The following is a 25,530-nucleotide window of genomic DNA, read 5'->3' as shown; positions in this document are numbered from 1 at the left end:
TACAATTACGGTGCACAAAATGTTTCCCAAACACTACTTTCTTATCCAGCCACTCTTTTTTTTTTTTTTTTATCACAAAGCGCACATTCACTGTTTTACAGACTAATTTCTTACCCAGTTCCTCTTTTCATTATCATTATTACGGTGCAGCTTTACTTTCATGAGCGCTCTCTCTCTCTCTCTCTCTGGTGATTTTGTCCTGTGCATAATCCTGTCATCTAAATCTTTTTACTTTTTACCTTGTATCTCTCTTCTTTCATGTTGTGATTTTGTCGACAATTAGGCTACGGTGTATAAATCCAGTCTTTCCTACATGCAGACTCTTTACAATCACACCCAGCAATCTACTTCAGCTCCTTCCTACAACGATTTCCGTTTCTGTACTGTAGGTGTAAGAAGTTATCTGCAATACCAAACGTCCTTATTCGTGAAAGCCACAGCCTTCGACCTATAACAGAATCGTCTACTGTACTAGCTAAACCAATAGCAACACGTATCCTAACTGCCTAGAATCAAATCACGAAACTCAAAACACACAATCTGCACGAAAAGTTAAGAAAATGCATACCGTATCTTCACAATCCCACCCCAGTTATACAGGCAGTGGGCAGAATCTAGAATGCAGAACAGGCAAACATGCAAACAGCTACCATTCCCCAACTAGCCTTTGGCATCCGTGGCTCAAGCACACAGGATAACCGTCCACAACCTCCATTCATAATCAAATGTGGAAGACAGCAGTTATTTCGACTGTGGGGAAAAAAAAAAAAAATGAAACTGATTAAAAAAAAAAAAAAAGTCTTCAAAACTACATTCACTCATTTCGAAAATTATTAAAATCTTTTACCTCCTCAACTTCCTCATCTCGTTTTCCCACACTTTTACTCGCCCCTTTTATTCTATTTTCCTGTCACGCTGCCTCCTACCTTCACATTAATTTACATAAGCCTGTTCATCATCAGCGACATATCTATTCTTTCCCCAGGTCCATACCATCATACCACTTACGCACATCCTCTTCTATCCTATGGTCAACTGACTTTTACTTACCATCATTTACATACTGTATACTGTAAGCATCTCACTGTTCTTAATCTTATCTGTTTCTGTGGCTCAAATAATTTCCTCAACATAATCATAACCTCTGTTCACATTCTTGGCTTCTCATAGTCATAACACATTCTCTCCTCCACACAATAGGGTAGTAATTAACACCAACATGAAGTCTGCAGCAGGGTTACTACCAAATAATCAATCCTCAGTTAAGGCTTTCACAGAGAATCTTACTTTTCTCCCTTAAGCCACTTTACTTTCCACTTCCATCACACATTTACATCTCTTGTCTATCACTACTTCAAGGTACTTAAAGCATGAATTCAAGCGTTCCTCCATACACATTACATTATTTACGGTTTTATACAGAATCAGCTTCCTTCCACAACCACTACCAAAAGATATGACAAGCTACCACAAAACACAACACACAGACTCTCTTATACCAAATCCTATATTCTTTTTACTCCAACTTGGCCTAAAATTGCCATATCTTCCCCTTGAATACACAGTTGTAACAAGAGATTTACACTAGAATATGATGCTAGTCACAATGAAGTGCAATGGAAAAGATGTAGAACCAAAAACCTGTACTCTTCTGCTACTGGATTACGGGCAATATGCAACAGAAGGACGAAACTGTAAATCAAATCAAGGTGAAAGGAGTATAGTTCGCTTGCCAATCCGTCCTAATGATGGCGTCCGGGTGTGTTTACTCATGTGATGGTGGACCCAGATTTCACCTGCAGTAGTTTCTCCGCCAGGTGGTTTATCCCAGGTGTAATTACTGTATGCCAGCCGGGCGGGTGACTGTCGCTATCTCCATAATTTACATAAACACACCCTAACTCTCCCCGGCGTCTGGTAGGGCGTCAGCTGAGACAGGCATGAAAGAGAGAGTGCTAATAGTAAGGGTGTAGGGAAACAAAGGTGGAAGGGAGGGGTGGTGGACGGTTCCTGGAAACAATGCGACAAGACAATAACACACAGCTCTCGTACTTTCTACGTTTCACATGAGCATATTATACACGTAGATTAGAGAAAGTGAAGCGTGTGTGAGTGTGTGTTTGGGGGGGGGGGGGATAGTCAAGGTGGAGTGAAAGAAAAGGGAGGCAGCTGGAAACAATGTGACAGTAAACACCGTCCTCGTGCTATCTAGTTTTCACAACAGCAAATACACGTATGCATGTAGATTAGAATGACTGTGTGTGTGTGTGTGTGTGTGTGTGTGTGTGTGTGTGTGTGTGTGTGTGTGTGTGTGTGTGTGTGTGTGTGTGTGTGTGTGTGTGTGTGTGTACGGTAAATCATTAATTAAAAAAAGACGAACCAACCTCTCCCGAATAAAAATGTTTAAAAACGTCGAAGTATTCATGTACTAATTCTAACAGATGTCTTCATAAGGATTTCAATTTTAGCTTAGTCATGTTCCTGGGCAGTTTGTTTCTCCCTTGTCCCTGTTCACCCTACAGCAGAACTGGTGACATGAATATAATACTTGAGGCTATGGGTCGTATTCTAGGGGAAAATTGAGACTTAACAAAACGGTCACGACGCTCGTGTAGGCGAAAGGCATTATTTTATTTTATTTATTAATTATTATTTTGTGTGTGTGTGGGGTGGTGGCTAAGTAGGACGTTTAGACCCAGATTCCATATATACGGGCAAACTGTTCATTCCCGCCATTAAAGTCGGTGGTGCCTGCTAGTTCACATATATCAATTTGGTGTCTGCAAACCACTGCACTGCACGGGATGTTTTTCCTTACACAAATGATGGTATCTGTGGATGGTAAGCATACACGAAGGGACGAGTCACCGTGCTGAAAAAGTTAATGGAGAACATTACTGACCGCTTCACAAGAGGGGTCTAACCTAAGCTGAATAAAATAATCTGGCTGTAAAAGGACTACACAAACGCGTAACCGTGCAGAAGGCGTCTCCTTAGCTGAATGAAATCGTCTGGCGGTAATAATAATAATAATAACAATAATAATAATGATGATAATAATAATAATCATCATCATCATTCGGCCTTCCTTTCCCACCCAAGGGCAGGGTGAGAATCACGATGTAACACAAAATGCTAATAATAATAATGATAATAATAATAATAATAATAATAATAATAATAAACTAGTTACATAGTTACTTATTGTGTTGCCACAATAAGGAAGCTTCGCCATAACTATTTATTGCAGTTATGAAATACTGATATCATAAGCAAGTCTGTGACCTTTAAAAGTAGCTCAGGGTCATTCATATTTGGAACATGTACTTACATTAACCAATTGTAGCTTCTTCCAAATTATGGCACCTGGTGGTTTAGTGAGTAACTAAGGCGCTCCAATCGGACTGTGTCGGTGCAGGTACATACATATATCCAAGGGGTGGTTGGGGTTTATTGCTTACGTAATGCCACTCAGGGATGAGTGAAGCTGGTCACTCTCATCTTCAATGTCAGGACCAACTTGCCTAGCCCCGGCCTCCTACACTCCTAATGGGGCAATATAGGATTCGGTGATGGATGGATGGATGGATGGATGGAAGCTTCTTGTATAATATCAACAAGATCTGAAGACAAAGGTGTGGAAGAACGCATGGGTACATTCTACATGTCTCGGTACCTGGCTAACTGTATGCTTAAATGTAACTATATTCCTTTCATATAATGAGAGGGATCACAGCTATATTTATATAAAATTACAGCTTCACAGCTTTTATGGTTTTCTCTAAAACGTGCAACAATGAAAATACTCAGCAGATTTGACGTCGGTACTTTCTACAAGACTAAATGGTAAAATATTCAGCCAAAATTCTCAGCAAAATTTTTTATCATGAGAGTTTCAACCAAACTGCTGTATCTCAATTAGTTTCAGAGATACCGTATTTCAATTTCAAATATGCAATTCTTGCACCAAAATGAGTATATGACCTGCAAAAATAGGTCAAAGTCATTTATATTTGGCACAAGTATTTGGCTTACCCTTAGGGTGTACCTTCCTGCACGATATCATCAAGATCTGAGAGGAAAAAAAAAAAAAAAAAAAAAAAGGTGCAAAAGAAAAATATTAATACCGTAATACGAAAACTCCTATGCTTCAAGTATTTATATGGCGAAGCTTAGCTACTGAAGCTGTCATCGTGCTGATGGAGTTTAAATAAGGATGCTGACCGTAAACAATGAAGATAACTAGAAAGCAAGCATGAATGGATTCTCATTACACCCGGTGAAATGCGATACCGGTAAATAAAAATAAATATTTTCGTCCAATACCGGTATGGTTACAGTGAACAATGGTGATTGATCTCTCTAGCAGGAAGCATTCTAACCTATATCTTCACATCTATCACAGCAATTACCACACACACACACACACACACACACACACACACTAACAGCCGCGAATACTTTCCTTCCCTCACGGCTGTAGACAGTTTCTCCCCCCTACCCCCGTTACGCCTCCCACGGTGCTACTCATGTAGGCTACTATAGTAGGTTTGTTTTCACCTGATGGAACTGGGCCACTCCTACACTTGAATACTAAGTCATAATTACATGAAATTCGATGAGTCTTAGTTATGAGGAAGGAATGAGTTTTTTCGGTCAACAATTAAATCGATTCTCCGGTCTGACTACACTTGGCCATCAACTGAACTGTAAGGGTTTGGGGGTCTTTGTCAGGCTACGTACTGTAAAACGCTCACCTCAAATCGACTACTGATAACCGTGTTGTGGAAGATGGGGATACAGCACAAAGCAATCTTCTACTTTAACACTCTCAGGCTCTTGTAACTCACTTCCAACTAGATAAACGTCTGTCGTTAGCTGATATAGCCAATAGTACAATACTATTAACGCCTTAGCTAAGCGTAAAACTGCTATTTCTCCATCCTGAATGCTGACCCATGACAAGCGATCAACACCATAACATAATGTTAATCATGAGGAAGTTTTCTGGATAGGATGTTGAACTGCAGTATTGTCTTCTGTCGTTGAGGTATGGGGAATAAACTTCGAAAGGACAAATCTCCGTTTAATTAAAGTGAATAAACTACAGTGCGTCCCAATCACGAGTGAATAGTATTATCACTCTCAAGCTTGTACGACTCACTCGCCTGAATTAAATCGCTGAAATCTTCCTATAGAAGAGGCTGACACAGTTAGGCCTTTCATTATGAAGGCCTCCTGTATGCCGAATGCCGAGTGTCTGGATGTAACATTATTTCTAAATAAATAAATAAATAAATAAATAAAAATAAACTTCGCGCACAATGGATAAATGAGGATACTTTCTACACTCTTCACTGCAAGCTCTTTCAAAAACTGGTTGAAATCATCCTGTGGGAGGAAGGAGAGAACACGTAGTCATTGTATCAAATGCGTTAAACCAGCCTCATTCACTCTAAAGGGGCGACGTGTAGGTCTATTAAAACAACCCTGCATCGTCACTCATCACCGTAAATCTATAGAAAAATGTGGAGGGAGGGTGAAAGTACGCGAAGGAACGAAGTAAAAGAAGTGAAACCGAAAGTGCTGATGGTTGCCGACTTGATGTAATGGCTGGTAGAGTCGATATTGTGTCACTCTTTAAACCTTTTACGGTACTTTCATTACAGCGTTTTCAAAAGAAGCGTCTCTGTTGCGGTGAAAATACTTTCTCCTCTGCCACCATTCTACGCCTCGGGTTAGGTGACTACTACACTGGAGTTTCACCTTCCCGACTCTTAGGTTTATTGTCGGGCTTTCACTACCGGTACTTCTTTGTGTACAGTCTCCCCAAGTTCTATGCTTACAGACAGGCTTAAAATTCCGAGCAGTATCTTTATATCTAGATACTTTGTTCACTGATTTCTTAGTTACCCTTTGTTCATTTACTTCAACTACGCAGAGATTAATGTCCTCTAGCCTATTTCCCGTAGATCAATGTCAGAATACGAAACTACTACTACAGCCCTGCATCTTTTTCACAGCACTTCTTCCTGACTAGCATCGCATTCAAGTGTTAATCTCCTGTTACAGCTCAGCAGTCAAAATGGAGAGATGACAATCTTACGCCTAGTTACAGCAGAGTCTAGATTCCACCGTATGTCTCCCAAAACGAGGTCCACCCAGTCGAATATAGCTGAGTATAAACAAAAACAGCTCTAGCTCTACCTTACTTCCCGAAGCCTGAAGTCTACCAGTAAACGCGGAACTGGTGAGGCTGTAGCTACTTTCTACTTTACTTTCCTCAAGGGAGTAACAAATCATTCACCACTGATCGCTTAATTTTTTATATATTTATTTTTTCGAATCACTTCTGCCTTCCCTTGGTAGGCTAATCTGCTTCCCCAATGCTATTATTAAATTGCTATGAACTGCTTTCTATTTTATATTGTACCGACAATCTAATATTCATATTTACGGCTCTGTAAACACAGTCTTGTTATCTGCCTCACCTGGCCTCTACTCTATAATAATAACTGAAGGTAAATAATAGTATCTTACTCATATTACTGGACTTCCCCCCAAATGGAAATCTTCAAGCGTTCGCCAGTGCAAAATTACTTCGCATACCTTAACTAGTGGAAGGGTTAGCAGCGTTAGCTTGTTACCCTGAGAGAAATTTCAGTCAACGTTACACCACTGCCATTACGGCGGAATCTCTAGTCAATTTTCTCTTCTCCACGTAGTTTTTTTTTTTTTTTTTCCAGGTAACCTCACTCCAAACTGTGGCCTTACACCACAGTAAAGCAGCCCTGTCCAGCCCCAAGTTGCACGGGACCTTTCCGAGTGCCCGAGTAACGGTCTAGGTAGGGGGGAGGGCGTGTCCGAATCCCCTAGTGCGGTGGTGTGCAAGGATATGCTGCCCTTTGATGCAATCATGTCACCCCAATATTTCCTAGGAATTAACTCAAGTTTTTGTCTTCTCACTTCACACCAGTCCCACACCCGAAGGACCGGTTCAGCTAATGGGAAAGTTATATGTCGGGAGTTGAAACTGTTATATTTTCCTTACAAACGAGTTCACGGTTTGTGGGTAGTCCTTCCATATGAACAGTTCATGCCACGGTAATATGAAGGCACTGTACGGTTCATATTACTGATCCAGGCAAATGAACAAGGCTTTGATATAAACTTGACAAGCCAGACTGAACGTGTCTGGGAATACCACAACTGAAATCCTGTGAAATTCCAGTGAGGAGGCCACAAGAACTGGAAAACCTAACAATCCTTCACACTCCAGGGGTAAAGAGAAACTTACTGCCGGATGCAATGCTAACCCTTTCTGATTTATTTCTGTTACCGTCAAGCGACTAGTATCAGGAGAACGCATTAGGTATTAACTGTAACTCGTTCACACGTTTTTATTTATTTATTTATTTATTTTTTGCCCAGCCTAAGCTACACGATTCAGCTAAGTTGAGAATATTTTCACAGCCACTGGATTTCATATTTAAGCAAATCTTTTCACTGATATGGGTACAATAACGTACAGGTGTTTAACTCCAACTGACTCTACGATTCCGTCTATATTAGTGAAAATTTTGGCAGTCAATGGGTTATTGTTGCTTTAAACAGCAAACAGCAGCATCTCGCACCATAAACACAACTGCTCGCCAAATAAACATCACTCACAGTCACAGACGCAAAAACTAAAAGGGCACTCACTGGAGCGCATCTCTTCGACAAGGATAACGTAATTTCCACACAACTCTCCATAATGGGTCAGGTTTTCTCATCATTAATAAGAGTTTCACAAAACATGTTTTCCGGATCCAGAATCCGTCATAAGATCCAGATCGGTCCCAAAGGTTAATCGATTGTTCCCTGGGGCATGTGCTGTCTACCAACCAAATTTGTTCCAAATCTCTCTTTTAGTTTTTGAGTAATCCTGCTAACTGGCAAATAAAGAAACAAACACACGAACAGGGGTGAAAACATACTCTCCTTGTCAGAGAGAACAACATTCGACCATGTGCACAAAACCATTCGTAGGCGTGAATATATAAACAGTTAGTCGTAAGCGCAAAACAATTTCATCAGCAGACATAAAACAATACTCGTAGTCATAAGCACTAAAACTTCTCTTTAATACACCACAGTTTCACTACGCTACTTCTCATCACTCATAATAACATTAACAAACTATTGAAACATCCTTTTACCTTCCTGTCGTATCTTTATAAAGCATGGTTCAGCTGCTCAGCACAGAAGGGATAACATGATACATTATAAGCTACACAGCTCAGTAAAGTATGACGAAATATTTGCACACTGGGTACCAATAAATCACAAACAATGCTAAATCAGTGAGAGTCGACTAAGGTCAATTCATCAACCCAACCCTGCAAACTGCAGAGTGCTGAAATTTGGGAACATTTTTAAGCCTTCCCCCCCCCCCACTGCTAATGGAAAAGGGCGGCTCCTCTCTGGCAATGTGATTACTAATGTCCTTTTTAAATTTAAATATGCTTCTGCTTCTTACCTCCCAATGATACTTTTCGCTTTAAAAATAAAGCAACTTCCATTAATTCTTCAGTGCGATATTAATTCTTCAGAATCATGTGACTGTCAGTCACATGATTCTGCTCCACTTAGAGGACACCCCTCTTAGTAAATCGAATAGTTAGACGAAAGCAGGTAGCTAGATCCGGTCCTACTTTGTTTTCATTCTCATTTCTCCTCCCCTCCCTCCCATTTCTTCTCACTCCCCCTTGCCACACTTCCTCCCCATTCCCATTCTTCGCCCTCACTCCCCCTTCCCACTCCCTTTGTACTGATGCAGAATTTATCTGCCTCCTCACCTACCACACGTAGTGCAAACAGCCGCACAGCACTTATGGAACAAAAGGAAAGCAGGTAGGAGAGACTGACTAAATTCTTTTCCAACTCCGGCAGCAGGGACTGGTGGGTGCGTGAGGGGGTGGGGATCTTCTTGCTTCACTTATGGTATCCTTATCCCCGATTCACAAAATTAGGCAGAACAATAATAGTTTTCTCTGTAACAACAACTTCGAAAAGAACATTAAGTGTGTTGCTGTTTGTTTTCCTTTGTACTCCTTTCTTTGTGCAGTCACGCTCTAGATCTCACCGTGTGTGAATACAGGAACCAGGGCTATGGTAAAGATGATATTAATGAAGCTCATGCTGGGTAAATTACGAAAACTAAGTCAGTATGCCTCCTGTGTGTGTGTGTGTGTGTGTGTGTGTGTGTGTGTGTGTGAGAAAGAGAGAGAGAGAGAGAGAGAGAGAGAGAGAGAGAGAGAGAGAATATGATGGGCTCAGGAGTACCGTACAAACTAGTTTAGTCTGTTTTTACTTCTCGGTGTAAATGCAGCAGAAATCTACGTAACTAGCAACACAACTGATTCCCTAATCAACCATCACCCACTAACACACTGACCACATACATAAACACGTACTCTTTCCACCCCTCCCCCCCACCTTGACGCAATGAATTGAATCCCCATCACGCGGCAGATGCGGTCCGGAAATATCACCCATAAACTCCTTCAGCACTGAGACGTCATTCTTACTTCATTTGCGCTGTGATATGTCGATTTTGTTCAAAATAGGATCCTTTCGAACTGGAGGGGTTATACATATAGCCTTTAATCAAAGTTAACTAATAAGGGCTCTTCTGAGCTGAATAAAATCTGCTGCGGAGAAAAGAAAAAACGTTACCAGATTGAAGAGAATACCGGTAATCACTTTAATTCAAATAAATACTAATTGTATTCACTTTCTTTTCAGTCTTTTATTTACCTTACAAGAGATCTTTTTGAAAATGGTGGAGCCAGATACGACCTTCATTAACTCCCATACAACACAGGGGCGTCTCCCAAGCCAAATCGTCTGACAACCATAAATGTCACAGAATTGAAGGGATTAATTGTGCACTCTTATGACGAGGGATATCTCCTTTGCTGCATAATACTGTGGTGGTTAAAATATTAAATGTCACCGTACTGAAGTGACAAACAACGATAATTTCTATCCATTACAAGGAGCCAATTCTATGGTAACTAAAATCCCCAAGCTGGAACAAGATAAAAATATAAGTGAAATCACCGAACTAAAGAAGTTAAAGAAATACAGAGACATGAAAGACAGATAGATCAGGCAAAGAAGGAGGCTGGAAGATATAACCCTAATCTAGCTCAACTGCGGGATAAGTAGTCTATTACTGAGGTCTTATCGATGGTTAACCTAGTGTGTCTGCCTACACCTGATCATTTTGGAGCTGATTTCTGTACCCTAGTAGCAGAATAAGACAATAACACGACTCTACACCTGTTCCCTTAACACTTTTCCGTGACTAGCACCATATGTGTTAGTTAAGCCATTGCTACAGCTCAACATTCATGACAGAGAATGCAGTTTTTGGCTAAATTAAAGTGAAGAGAGTATAGACATTATCACCCCTCTTGCCACCTTACATAAAGCATAAAGCCGTGTGAGGTAAACATAAAAACGACTATTAACACCAGCTGATAACACACTGGAGTCCAGTCTTAAAACTGCTGCGCGCGCGCGAACCAGAGAGAGAGAGAGAGAGAGAGAGAGAGAGTGTGTGTGTAACCGACCAGTTATAAATGCTTAGTACTGACGTTACTTTGTCCACTCTGTTTACCGCTTCTCTGGTACGGACGTTCTGGAGTATATTACTCAGGCTAGTTAAAACCAAATGACATTGGTTAGCCGAGAGAAATTCAGTATCTCAAAGGGCATATGATTCTTGGTCATATTAATGTAACCTACTTCCCTTTATTACAAGTACCGTACAGAGAAACTATATTAGTCCGTACGCGTGCATATTTCCCTCCCCCCCTCTAAAACACACACACACACATACACACAAACACAGACACAGACACACACACACACACATACACACACACACACACACACACAAATGCACGCGCGAGCGCCAGCATTCCTAGCACTATTTTTCCTGGTTAAGGCCCGCTGTGGTTACCAGATGGTCAGTGTTGCTTCGACGTACTCCCCTCACCTACCATTCTCACCTCAACCCACTCCGTCCTCCACACTTTTCTTGCTCTCGCCTCAAATCCACAAACTTATGACCAGTTTCATACTTAGAACGAGAAATTATATCGCTACCACTGCAGCTCCCAGTAATTACGATATCGATTTCAGTTTTATTATTTGCCTGAAAACAGAAAGGTTCTTAACTGCAGTGTGCCTGGAATAGTTAACTGACCACAAACACTCCATACTTCGGTACATGCCTGTTCAAGCTCACTCATTATGAAGGAAAAAAAAAAAAAGGGGGGGGGGCTAAATGTTCAAAGTCTTAGCAGCAATGGTCCACCTGCCACATTCGTATCGGTACGGTAGGCCCTAATTTGTCACACCATCACCACAACTCTACTCCAAGCATGACAGCAACAGGCAGATACACGCTTTACCACACCGCTAAACATGCACGGTCACTATATAGTCGTCACACACACACACACACACACACACACACACACACACACACCACTGACCACATACACACACTTCACCATTCTAACACGTGACCTAGCTGGGAGAGGACACGTTGACGGCGAAGGAAATAAGTACTGTGTACAATGTGATTCGTCGCTACTTTTCGCAGGCGTAATGTGTGTGTGTGTGTGTGTGTGTGTGTAAGCGCGATAGGGTAGGTAGGTTTTATAGAGGTAAATAAGGGGCTTTTAAAGAGGAGTGTGGGGGGGGGAGGTTACTGAGTTAGTGTTCTGCGTGCTGGGCTTCTGACTGCATTTACTTCACACTTACGACATGTCCATCAATTTTCTCCCGGACTCATTAAGTCAACGATAGTCATCTTTAGGCAGAAAATACAAAGCTACTTAACCTGACCTTAAATGAGGAAAGTTGACTAGTAGCGGACAATGAGAAGAAGTAATGAAGTACGGTATTAGAGAATCTTGTCTCTGGCTGTACAAGTAGGGGCGTCATGCATGTGTGAGGAAACTGTGAGCGTAATGAGAATGTTGTGAGCATGTGCGGTAAGTGTGGGTGTTGAGGGAGTAGCCAGCGGACAAGTGTGACTAGTGGTGCTGTATGTTCCCACTCACACACCTCAAGGTACTTACTTTGTGTCACCACCTCAGTAATAATACGTGTTGCGTCATCAAATCCTGCTTCTAGTTCCATATTTACAAAATTCAGTCTCATATTTATCAAGGCTATACCTGCTACTAGGATAGCCTTTTATTTGGTAGATATAGAGAAGTAAATAAGCCAGTCATTACCATCAATCCACTAAGCCTGACACGTTACCTATCTCAAGTTATATACACTGTCAACAGTAACAATTCCGCAAGAATTAAAAATTACAAAACACACACACACACACACACACACACACACACACACACACACACACACAAAGCAAAATTTACATCAATACATTATATTTAAAGGAACCTGATTCAAAGATATTCAACTAGTTATCAACAGTATGTTTTCATAAATTCCAATGCCAAGTAGGCTATATCACATTCAGGAGAATATCATTAGGTCTATATAACTGACGACTACTAGGCAAGTAACGTCCTTCATAAAATAGGTTATAGTTGGGCAACCAGAGCGACCTTAAGACGGAATGGAGAGGAAAGGCAGACAGATAACAAGGATGAGAAATGACATTTTCAGATCTATCAGACTGAACGGAACTGCTTAACAGCCAATGGGTCAAAGTGGAGATAGTTAAAAGAGAGATCTTCAATCCTGCACTGCTGAAAATAACAATTATATATACCTGCAAATTTTTAACATCGACTAAGCAAGCACAAAAATTCTATGAGGCTACCGGTACGTTTCCAAATAATCAAGATATCGGGACATAGGTCAATTAATATCCTGGATCTGTCTCAGCCCCTTCAAGCTTGACTCTTGTTACCGGTACCTCCATATGATTTTTATCCGACTTAGCAAGGAACTCTAGTACCGAAGAGGTCTGGTTAATGACAGCTGTATCTAACCCTACCAGTTCAAGAAGTCTCTCTTAAGCTCAATAAAATCGTCCAGAGATAACATGAAAATTAACAAAGACGCCACCGTACTGAAGGGGTTAATGCATGAACTCCGTCATTCTGATGTGTTATTTTATACCATCCAGGCAAGTCCATTCAACTCAGGTAAGGCCTCTCGTAAGTAATGGGTGAACGAAGGTTGGCACCTCTTCCAAATATCATACCAAAGCTGAAGAAAATCGTCTGGTGGTAGCACGAATAAATGCATCATCGGACTGAAGAGGTTAAAAGTCCACAGTCATTTGCAGCTCTACGCTATACTCGGGAGCCACATTTTTCTCTAATGAATCAGAAGCTATCGCGAGTGTTGCGTCATTGCCAACAAGCCAAAAATGTGATTTCCTCGACTAAGCTATTCAGCAAAGCATGACACAAACAACACGAAGCTTCTCATCGTGGTTTACCCCTTTAATGTGACATCATTTACTTATTCATTCTTGCTGGCTACCTACTGACGATTCTATGGAACTTATGATAGATCTCTCGTACTAAAAGTGTTAATGGAACTGTCTGACCAATACGATTTGAAGTCTCTCGTGTTGAGTAAAATCTCCAGGATGTTTTAAAAAATAGCATCGGATTGAAAGGGTTGAGCAGCAGGTGTTGGCTATCATATTAACATTATTCTTTTTTCACGCACTGGTCTGTTATTCTCACCTTCAGTGTTCTCATTTTTATACACGATTTTTAAAAGTTCACAGTTATGACTAATCAACGAACGTAAAATAATTTAATGTTACTGCAACCTATCTGACTTTCGGTCACACAATATATGTTGCTAAACTCATGTTGCAAACATCTTTCCGGTACTTCACCTTAATAATCTCGCAGTAAGAACTTCTATACATGTCAATTCCTGAATCTTAATCAGAATCTTTGTCGAATATCAACTTTAAAATCACCTAGCCAGCTGTTGTGGTATTTGTAGTAGTTGCAACCCCAGGCCCATCTAAAAAGTGAACCCAGTAGACTTCACACATAAGAGATGCCCTCCTTTTAGGGGACGGGGACGTTACTAATGGACGTCTCAATAACCAGGAAGTGGTGCCGCCTGGTTATATCGGTGCCACCACATGAAGGCGACCTCTCCAACACTTAGTCAGCTGTACAAGATGCTATAAATATCAAACAGCGTTACGGCACAGTGACTACAGGTGAAAGGAGACGATATATATTGTTGCTACTTTACTTCCTTGATCACCTCTCACTTACGTTCCCTTCACTCTCAGGTGCATTTAGTCCTTCATGTTCATGATGTAATTTTGGCTTTGCTCAGATGACTACCAGACGATTTAAATGAAGCTGGAGAATGGATCTTTAATAGTGAAGGGGCTAATGATGGCTGCTCCTAATATTCTCTCCCTCCCCTTTGACAAGTTTCTCCCGGGCTGAATAAAATCGTCTGATGGCAGCAAGCATAAACTGTAAAGAGACGTCACCTTGCTAAATAAGTTAACAAGCATTATTAGCTCACGTACTATGGTCTTTTTACTCTAACTTGGCCTAAATTTTTCATCTCTCCATCTTGAATGCCGAGTTGTAAAGAGAGATTAGTAGCTTCTAAAATATGACGCTAGCCACAAGGAAGTGCCATGGAAAGGATGAAGAGCAGTAGTATACCGCGTTGTTCCTTTTCTGCTACTGAGGTACGTAAAACAGGCCACAAAAGGACGAAAAACTGGGTCAAGTGAAGGTAAAAGAACTATGGCACCCACTAAAAGTCTCCTCTACCACTCAATAACAATCCTTAACCCCCTCAGTCCGACGACGTATTTTTCACTGAATTCTTGCTAAGTTCAGGCGATTTTACGTGATTTACATGAGACCTTTTGTGGTGAAAGGGTTAGTGAAGGTCATGCTTAACCCGTTCAGCTCGGAAAGTCTCTCCTGAACTAGATAAATCGTCTGGAGGAAAAGTCATCGGACTGAAAGGGCTGAGTAAACTCTACGTGAAACTGAAGACAGTGATAGTAGAAATTGGTATATATGGTGTATTACATGGCTTGGTTATCTGAGCGTTGTGGACAGAGGTTCCACCCTTTTAACTCAGTGGGGTTTGAAACCAGTCCAGAATGTCCCCCGAACGTGAGGCCAGCACCAAATCAACGGAGCCACCACGTCACCCACATTTACCCTCAGTATAATCTGACACTCTGGTGCCATTGCATCAATTTCCTCCCCTCCTTTGTTTTCACCCACTCAACTGGATTTTCCTTTTTTTTTTTTTGGTGATTCATGCTATCTCCAGACAATTTTACTCAAATCGGGAGTTTTCTGGCTGGAGGTGTTATAGTACTACCGGTCTTTCCAAAGCTGCACAAAATCATATGTTCAGCAGCCAGAATAATGGAAATAATGCATCATCGGAGTGAAGGGGTAATATATATAGGTTCATAAAAAGATCAATTTCGTGGACAGAGCCGGTGGCACAGGTGAGCAGTTTACTTCAAGGTCGTACCCTACATGACCAATACAGTTAACTTGATTCACGGTATCCACTAAGGAAAATTAAAAAAAAAGCTATCATTAAACTGAGCCGTGTTTGTGGTAAATGAAAGTTCGATTAGCTATAAAATGCACGATACCTTTCACTTGGCACGTCATTTAGTCACTCACACACACACACACACACACACACACACACACACTTATTTTCGAATATAATATAGCACACACTCATTTTCGAATGTAATATGGCTACTTCTCAACGAACAGGGTAAGCTGCGGTGCCTCATTACACTGCGGTCCAATAATGACTCTGCTCTGTATCTACAAACATCTGAAAACGGCATCTGAAAAGGACGTCCCACCATTTTTACTCCTCTGGAACTATATACCCTCTAGGACCAAATGGACTACCGGTACCTCGAACCTGATCTCGAGTCAGGATGCTACTCGGTTTACAATGCTGCTACTTTTTACTGGTAAGTTCCAAAAACTGGTACTGATTTGGACAAGGAAGTTCAAATTCTGCTAGTTTTTCTCCTCCCCTGCACATTATATGGTATTCTTTGACCCCTAAACGGGGGCTGACAAGTTAAGGATTTTACTTTGCCCATCGGGAGACAATTTTACATGCCAAGGGAAACCCTTCCTCCGTCCAATGGTACCGGGTATGGTACAATGGGCACAACTCTTACGCTTTAATAGAGCAATGAGATGAAACTGATGATTACGAAGCATAAAAATGGACGTTATATGATTCTTCTTTAATTGGCTATGCCCTACATGACTGTACTTGGCAGATTAACAACAGATCCAAACCTTTTAATATGACATTTGAATCTTGCTGATAAAGCCTACCAGATGGACTTCGTTCAGTTGGACTTTTTTTTTTTTTTTTTTTTTTTTGAGTGGATTCAGTTACAGCAAGCACAAAGCCAATCCCTCCTTCTTAAGAGTATAAGCTACAACAAAATATACCGGTATGGCACTACTCGTATATTGTACTGGTACCCCGCACTTGATGAAAAGTCTATGTGCGGCAGAACCAATGCAGGCATTACGGTATCTCCATTACACTATCAGTCGAATACAGATTAAGAAGGTTCCTCAAAATAAATAAATAAACAAATAAATGTTGTTCAAAAATATATAAAATACAAACGATTAAACAAAGCTGGCAGATAGCTACTCCTTAGCCAAACCCCATCTACGCATTTCACCATCTTCTCACAAGAGCTACAGAGTCTCTGAGTAGACTAGTTATGAAGGTGTCACATTCCTACTGCCTTCCCTTGTCTTTAGCGAACCACATTACTGTAACTGCACTGGGAAAATATAGGAATATCATAACCACAGTCAGGCATTTGGCAGATGTGGGAAATATATCCCACACAATATTATTAAGCAATATGGTAATTCAGTTTACATGATTCTTTCGAGCATTTGTGAAAGTGAGCTGAAAAGTAACCTTTTCTGTGGAAGGCTGGGTTACATTGAGTTGCCGATATATATACTGTACAGACGAGTAGTAAATACTAATATAAAGTGATATACTAAAATACGTGCAGTGTAATAACATGTAGGCTACCTATACAGATTTAATAACAAGTCTTTGATTACAGGCTACAACCACTATAATCCAACTGGATGCTATAAGGAGCCTTGCTATATAAAAGAGTAGCATACTAATATACCTTGAGACTGGACGGTGAATAGGAATATTTAGGGTTACTTTTAATTAATGATTCGCGTTACGTTGTACGAGTATGTTTACATCATAAAAGCAATTTATAGTCATTACAGTATTCAAAATTTCTGTAATATACTGTAATAAAATTACACTGTATGATAACTAAGGTCATAATTACTTAATGGACGAAATATAAATTGCACGTTAATACAAGCAATTTATTGTTTCAGTCAATGACAGGTCTACCATCACGAAAAGGTAGCCTAAATGTAGTAGTCTTAATGCCGTGGGTATGTGACAGTTATTCAATAATTATCTGAACCTGCAATATTCCTGCCCACAACATTTACTGTGGGAGGATTTTTTGTCAATGAAGGTCTATTACGTCAGTTGAGACGAAACTTTCCACAAAAGAGTTTTTCTGTGAAGTCTAGTCTTGACTCACATGAAACTTTACTTCTTTCAAACTGTTCTCCGTTAACAGTAACCCACTCATGCTCCCGACAACTCCAGTATTTTATTCTAGGTAACATCAGACGATATTATTCAGCTGAAAGTGAATAAAAGAAGTCTGAATATTAATCGATTTCCGAGAGCTGAGATATGGTTTTGTTAGCTGCGATGCTAGGCTACACAGAAGCTACACAGACTAGACAAGTTAAAATGCAGTTTGAAGAGACCCCCCCCTTCTCTCTCTCTCTCTCTCTCTCTCTCTCTCTCTCTCTCTCACACACACACACAGTAAAAAATACCATGAACTGTCGTACGGTACTGTTTGCTAATAGACGTACTGTAAATCAAAGGTTCCCCTAGATTGCAGGCGACAATACTTCCTTCATCTATCACCTTGCTCATCTAAAGTCTTTGATTCCTTATTTGTTTTCCAGCATTTTAAACCCTTTCAATCCGATGGCGTATCATTTCACTTTTCTGTTATCTCCAAACCATTTCACCTAACTAGGGAAAGATTTCTCGTAAGGTATTGGACGGGTTAATGAAAGCTGTTATCTAACCTCTCCATCAGTAAGTCGTTTCTAACCTGAATATAGTCGACTGAAGATGGCAAGAATCAAATATATCTTACGTCGTCAGAGTGAAGTAAAAATTATCCCGTTTATCTTTTCATTTCTTCCTCGGTCACTCTCACTTTTTTCCACAAAAAATAATACTTTTATTATTTCATACAATCTCGTGTCCAAATTAGCTCCATGTACCGTTTTCCTTTGACCTTAGGAGGGAAGGCAGGACTTCACATTTTATTTATCTTCCTCACTACGACCAGACGATATTCTTCAATGAAATGAATTAATCTGCTTAATGCCAGACGATTTTGTTCAGCTGGATGGAACCCCAGCCCTCTAAAGATACTGAACCAATTTCGATTAACCTTTCAAACGGCACCGGGCACGGCCTCACGTTACTCCGGATGCTGCCAGATGTTTTTATTTAGCTAAGAGAAAGCCGTGACATTTTAAGGGTTAATCTTTATATGGCATTCAGTCTGGTAGGTGCTGCTTATTAATGAAATGTGCGTTCACTTTTCTCTGTGACTGTTCATCAATGCAAAGTCACTCTGGCAACTTCCGTAACTATCAATTACGCAGTCACCAGAAACACTTTAGCATAAACATCAAAATATCTAACACAGGCCTGAGTGTTTAATTACTCAAAATTACCGACACAAACATATAAATAATAATAGATTAGGCCCAATTTCATCGATGGAAGATATAACTTTACCATTTGAGCGTACAATAATAATATTAATAATGACCACAAGCAACCGATATCAAGGGCCAGGTGTGCAGTAACCCCATGTTTGCTGGTAAACAAGGCCAACCAGTTCTTCTTTTACTTTTACCATGATAACGGACAGACGTCAAAAGCCAACATAATAAACCAACGTAAATATAGAGGCAAACCCATCGGAATGACTCACTAAATTTATCAAGGATGGATTACTAGAAGAGAGAAAGGTCTGAAAGAAGGCTGACGTTTATAATGCCTTTATAGAAAAAAAAAAAAAAAAAGTGCTCGAAATATTATTTCAGTAGGACATCTAACCGGTACATAGATAACTGTGCAGTTATTGGCACGCTTAATTTACTATGGCCTAAAAGTTAACTAGAACAATGAAAAATGACGTCTTTGGACAGATTAATGTTCACTGTTTACAGGATTAATGTTAACTTTTCATGACAAACAGAGCTACAGTCTGAAGTTGGCTTAAACATAAAAATTACATAACTAGCCTAAACCCGTGTCTGGTACTTAGCCTACTTAGATTTTTAACTCATTCAAAAAGAGGAAGTGATTTTCGTGATTTTCTTGCTACCTTCATTGAACTTTATTCCGGAAGAGGGAGACATCTCGAACTGGAGTTTAGTCACTGAATTCATTAACCCATTCATATCTACGAGACCCTACTAAGCTTAACAAAAATCATGTATTAGCGCCTTAATGATACGTCCACGGGCTCATGGAGTTAATAGGTGTATGAGTTGCGAAAATCGCCATTAAAAGCTACTGCTACAGGCTACATGCGTAGAGCACTTGTGGTGGTTTTCGTAATGTATACAATTTCGTTTCTTTCTGGGGAAAAAAAAAAAAAAAAACGCACTACAACTCTTTCCTGTTCACTTTTTAACTAGGCGTAAAACTGCAATCTTCCCCATGATCAATGCTAAGCCATAAGAAGACTGTGACATTAGAATATAGTGTTAGGCCTAGTCATAAAGTGATGAAGATGGTCGAGACGTAGCACTATCTTACTCTGTCACAGAGCAACAAGAAAAAAGCTGAAAGGAAGGGGGAGCCGATATCCGCCAAAATAGAGCACTGCTTTGCCTTACAATAACCTTTTCAATACGATGACGTTACTCGTTTCGTTTTTCAAGGCTCCAACATGCTTGCATGCGTCGGCCTTGGTCACCTAGCCTAATGGCGGCTCTCCATGCTGCTCGATCTCTGGTAGCTTCCCTATTCAGTCCCTTATCCTTAAGGTCAAACTCGATGACCTTGTCCGACGTCTTTTTCGGTCAGCCTCTCGCAACCCTACCCCCAGCGTTAACATTTCTCACTTTCTGCGCCTAATTATCATCTCCCATCCTCTCCATATGCCCAAACCACCTCATTCTACCTCTCCTCACCACAACACCAATTCACTCCAGTCCCATCCTACATCTCAACTCCTCCATCGTAAACCTAGCCCCCCCGAGGCCTTGCACTCAAGGACGCACTGCACATCCACCCAATCATTGTCATTTCTGTACGTTTGAGCCTGCGAATATCCTCCTCCTTTACTGCCCAGGTCTTACTACCATACAGCATTACACTCCTAACATGCAGCATTCAAAGATCCCTTAACACGGAGGGACAGCCCTCTTGTCAGGAGAGGCAACAGCTCTCCGAACTTCTTCCAACCACTTCCGACTCTAGCACATAGCATGTCTCAAATAACAAAACTCTTCCACACACTCAATGACTCACTAGCATGATCAATCCTTTCACGCCTGACAATCTCCACCTACTCTCCCCGACACACTGCACACATGAAATCAGCATCAATTCGCAGTCTACCTCTAATACATCTCTTAGGCACCCACTTATTACAAACACTGCACAAAATGGAATTACGTATCACACCTTTGTGACAAATCGCACATATTCTTCCTCTTTGACAGACTGCCACCAGCCCTAGATGCCATCATTTTTGTTTTATCTGTATTTACTCTTCAACCCTTGTGCCCCATACCATCTCTTCACTTCCTAAATCTTTTCTCTTCCTCCTCCCTTTCATTCTCTGCAGTCAACACGAAATAAATCATCGGCATACAACATCTTCCACGGGAGTCCATTTCTGACGCCACGTGAAAGGGCTTCAAGTACCATGAAAAACAACAAGGGGCTCAAGATTGACCACTGATGTACATCAATAACCATGGAAAACTCATCACTCAAATCTCTATTCACCCTTACCTGCGTGCCAACACCCACATACATGGCCATAACCACCCGCACCAGACACTCCTCGATCCCAAGCTTTCTCATTGCCCACATCACCATCTCCCTAGGGACTCTCGCAATGGCCTTCTCCAAATCAACAAAAACAAAGTACAGCTCCCTTTTGTTTCCCATAGTTATATTCTTCCTGAAGGTGTGGAACAATGAATATAGCATTGGTGGTCCCTTTGTCTGGCATAAACCATAACTGCACCTCAACAATATTCACTCTTTCCCTAAACATGCCTTCTAAAATTCTCTTTAATTCATTATACGGTCCACAAGCTTTATGCCTCTATAATTTCCTCTTTCCAGGGCATCACACTCCCCCTTATACACATTTACAATTACACTCTTCAGTCAAACATCTGGAACAACACACTCATATAATTATGATCGTATTTACCAAGTCAGTAAACAACCCCACTCTTATTTCACCAGCGGCTTTCAGCATTTCAGTAACCAACCCAGACACAACTGCTGCCTTCCCCACCTGCATCCTGCCATTGAACAATCGGTTGTAATGGTCTCTTCAGGCATCTTTAATATCCCCACTATTCATTACTTCATCAATTCTTCACACGCTGCTCACCTATGAAATCCCTGTATTCCTTCTTCATCTGATTTGCCACCTAAAATATCATAGTTTTCCTTTCCACACTATTTGGGTTACCAACTAAAAGACTCCAAAACTCAGATTTTGCCCTGCAAACGTCGTTTCTAAACGCCCTAAGCTTGGCAGCCAAGTATTTCTCTTTCTAACCATCCTTTTTTCCTTCCCGAAAAAGCCTTCTTTTCCCCTTCACTGCAGCTTCTACAACCTCATCCTACCACCAAGGGTTTTATTTGTTAGGAGAGTGTTAGGACTGGAGATTAAATACAGCCTTAATATGCACCGTCACTACTATAGATCCTTCCAGTGTTAACACTGTCTAATAGTATCAAGAATAAACTAAAAGTCTCCCAATTGCAGGGGTGTCTGAGCTAACATTTACGAAGCTAACCACTACCTTCAGCTGCACTTTTTACCCCTTCAGTCTGATAACTTGTTTTATTGTTTATTCTGATCTTCCTACCTCCTATAATTTTTCCCGCTTAGAAGAGATTTTTCTGACTGCAGTGGTTCGTTACTGGGTAGCCTTCATTAACCCCTTCAGTATATTCATCCTAAGTTGAACTGTCTGGAAACAACAATTATTACTCTTTAAAAATTACGTCGCCCGATTCAGAAAAAAAAAAAAAAAAGTTGATTTCCTGCCACGCGGTGAATAGGTAATCATTTTATCTTATATAACTTAGGGACTTGCAGTTAAGGTTAATTAATCACAGACAAGTTTACTGTGATGAACCGAAAACAAAACCTGGCTGGCTGACTACTAGCTGATTGCTGTTACGGTATGGACAATAATAGTATTCTACTAGTGCTCGTTGGCCCTTCGGGCCCCTCGCACTTGTTCCTGCGGAGGGCTCTCGCGCTGCTATATTTTAGTTATAGCTGTGGACAAAAAATTCTACGGAGATCCTATGCCGGGCTCCGGGAGCGAAGTTTTTGGTCAAAATGTGATAGCTCATTAAATATAAAAGTTTTTCAATCGTGATGGGACCAAGTTTTCCACATCAGCGATTTTTGTGCCAATTTTGGTGTGATTTGAATGTGTATTTTCGGCTGCCCAAAACACACACACACACGGCTAGTGCTATATTATTAGAATCCAGCTAATATTAATTTTTTGCTACTGAGTCACAACAGCCTGTGTTAACTTTATCATCTCATGGTCAGGTCAACTCTGTAATTAAATTTCGCTAATGCTGGACAGTTATATTTCACTAAGTATAGGAGTCCGTGTTACAGAAGCCTGATGGCGCTTCCACACGTGTGCTGGAACACGTGCTGGCAACGTGTAAACAACACATTAACGAACAAGCTGCAAACATGCTCGGAACAGTATCGTCCAGATCACGCTGGCAACATCATGATGAAGGCTCAGGTGCCTCGTATGGACACACCTACCGCATTACTTCTATTGCCAAAGTTCAAGGCGGCACTGAAACATGTTTGCACACATCTGTCCAAATACTGCTGCATACATGTATCCAAACATGTTGCAAGCTATGTTGTCAACGTTATGTTCGTGGACACCCATGGACGCACCTAATACCGGATCACTACCTACTTTCCTTCACTTCCTAGGCTCCCGGCAAATACGGCAAGGTTAGGCAAGTCACGCGAGAAAATGCCAGTCACTTTGGAAAAAAAAAAAAAAAAAAAAAAAAAGGTACTTATGATGATGCAATTATCGAAAGCTACCCCACCCGGAAGGAGGCGTTAGTTGACTGCCCGCCACGACGAGGCATCTCAAGTTAGGCTGCATAAAACACTCCGGTGCAAGAATAAATAATAAGCGCCTTTCAGCGAAAGGAAATTGGACAATTAACTCATCTATAAGCGTTTCCACTATCATGTGGCACACTGTGACGAACGCAGACATACATTATGATTACTTGGCTAGAATATGAGGAACGGCATAAACGGTACAAATGGGACACCGTCGAAGGCCACCAACCTGGCCCGTGGAGCTCTGAATGCCAAAGTGATGAAATGACATTAGTAACTGCTGTCTGCAACTTGACCTTCTTATCTACTCTATAATCCATGCCACTGTCTATAAAATGCTTTAACAATGCTTAAGGAATCACTAAATTATGGTATATATCAGTCAAAAGACAAATGGTGTTCTGGTCATGGTTTTAGGAGTATGCATCTTGATGGACCTCTGGTAACCAGAACGTACTATAGTATGGTGAGACCAATTCTTGAATGTGGAAACTCTGCTCGGTCACAGTAGCCATAGTTCACGTTGGATATTGAAAATCTTGTATAAACTAAAAGGAACAAGATGAGCCCCAATATTAAGTGCCCTTCATTATTAAGGGCGATTAACATAATTAGATCTTAACTTCGTTGCATTATCGTAGAACGCGCAATATGGTAGAAACGTACAAGACCCATGAGGAAGTACGAGTTAATACGGGAATAGCCTATTTTTGAAATTCAAGACTATAATTAATGAAATACATAAGGGCACAGTTATATGGAAAAAATTGCACGCTATATATATATATATATATATATATATATATATATATATATATATATATATATATATAATGGAAATATTGTTTTTCAAGAATAGTAAATGACTGGAACTCAATACTTAACGAAGATTTTACAGCATCAAGAGTGGAAGTACTGAAGAAACTGGATTTATACTGGTGACAAATGGTTTAAATTACCCTGATGAGCGAACAGTATACTGTCCCAGGGTACGCCACAGTATACTTAAATTAAGCAAGTGTAAGACTGAAAACTAGTATGCATTACCTGTAGCCTCACAAATTAAGGATTAGCACTAAGGATGCTAAAAAGAAAAAAAAATCTCACGCTAACCATTTCAAAACTGGAAGTAGCAACTTGCCCTCCAATGGTTATAAACACAATTCAACTGTACAGTAGTTGAATCCTACATACTGATGGGGTCAAAGTTGTGAAAAATTGGTTGTCTCCGAGAGGAGATTGCTATCCTAACGCAGAATTTCGGATATCGTTTTAGAAATGTGATAAAAATATCGGTTTATGATACTGAACGAATTATTTACTGGAACTTACAATGCACGGGCCACCGTGTATACATACTAGAAAACAGGCTTACATATAAATTAGGCTTCTGGTCCTCACAATAATACGCAATGGGAACAAAAATACTCACGAACAACAAGACTGAGATGGCAGTGAGGACATGCCGCAGCCACCCCACCAACTTGTTCTCCATACTGAACATGTTGAACCTCTTCCAGTTCATATTTGTGAATGTTGGTGATCTGGCCGGTACGGAGTGGTGCTTGTTTACGAATGGCTGTGATGACAATAAGGATGGAGTTTGTGGCTCTAGCAATGGATCTTCCCCCCGGTCTTCTAGGTCAGTATCAGTTGACTTCTTAATTTAAAATAAGTATCATTACACGGTTGTTAGGGTAGCCCACTGATGATGAAAGAATCTCAACTTCTCAATTCTTATTGGTATACGTACACTGCAAAGATTTTCGATGCATGGAACTAGTCACTGAAGAAGAACATGGGAAAGTTACATGCAACTATCCCCCTCAGTGGGCGGTTGACAACTGACTTGCGCCGTGATCTCGCGCTACGGCCCTCCGCGGTGTGCCACACACACCACTCGACGTAAACAATCCGGCTCGCGGATCGTCTTGTGAACTGCCTTTAAAGGCGCTTGCACTTTCACCACAACT

The 25,530-nt window shown here is 40.7% G+C and overlaps 1 protein-coding gene across 1 annotated transcript in view; it reads right to left on the bottom strand.

Moving 5' to 3' along the window:
- The window catches only part of LOC145392394 (tetraspanin-2A-like), a 71,030-nt gene extending 45,937 nt beyond the window's left edge, over window positions 1-25,093 (bottom strand). The window contains exon 1 of the mRNA XM_080266796.1: window positions 24,990-25,093. Coding sequence (XP_080122922.1) covers window positions 24,990-25,082 — 93 coding nt within the window. The 5' untranslated portion in view covers window positions 25,083-25,093. The remainder of the gene's footprint in view (window positions 1-24,989) is intronic.
- Window positions 25,094-25,530: the final 437 nt, after the last annotated feature.

The sequence above is a fragment of the Coenobita brevimanus genome, chromosome 22, assembly GCF_032717465.1.
Source record: "Coenobita brevimanus isolate Jiangsu-jjx chromosome 22, ASM3271746v2, whole genome shotgun sequence".
NCBI lineage: Eukaryota > Metazoa > Arthropoda > Malacostraca > Decapoda > Coenobitidae > Coenobita > Coenobita brevimanus.
Note: the sequence above shows the minus strand (reverse complement) of the source record. Positions and strands in the feature narration are given on the sequence as shown.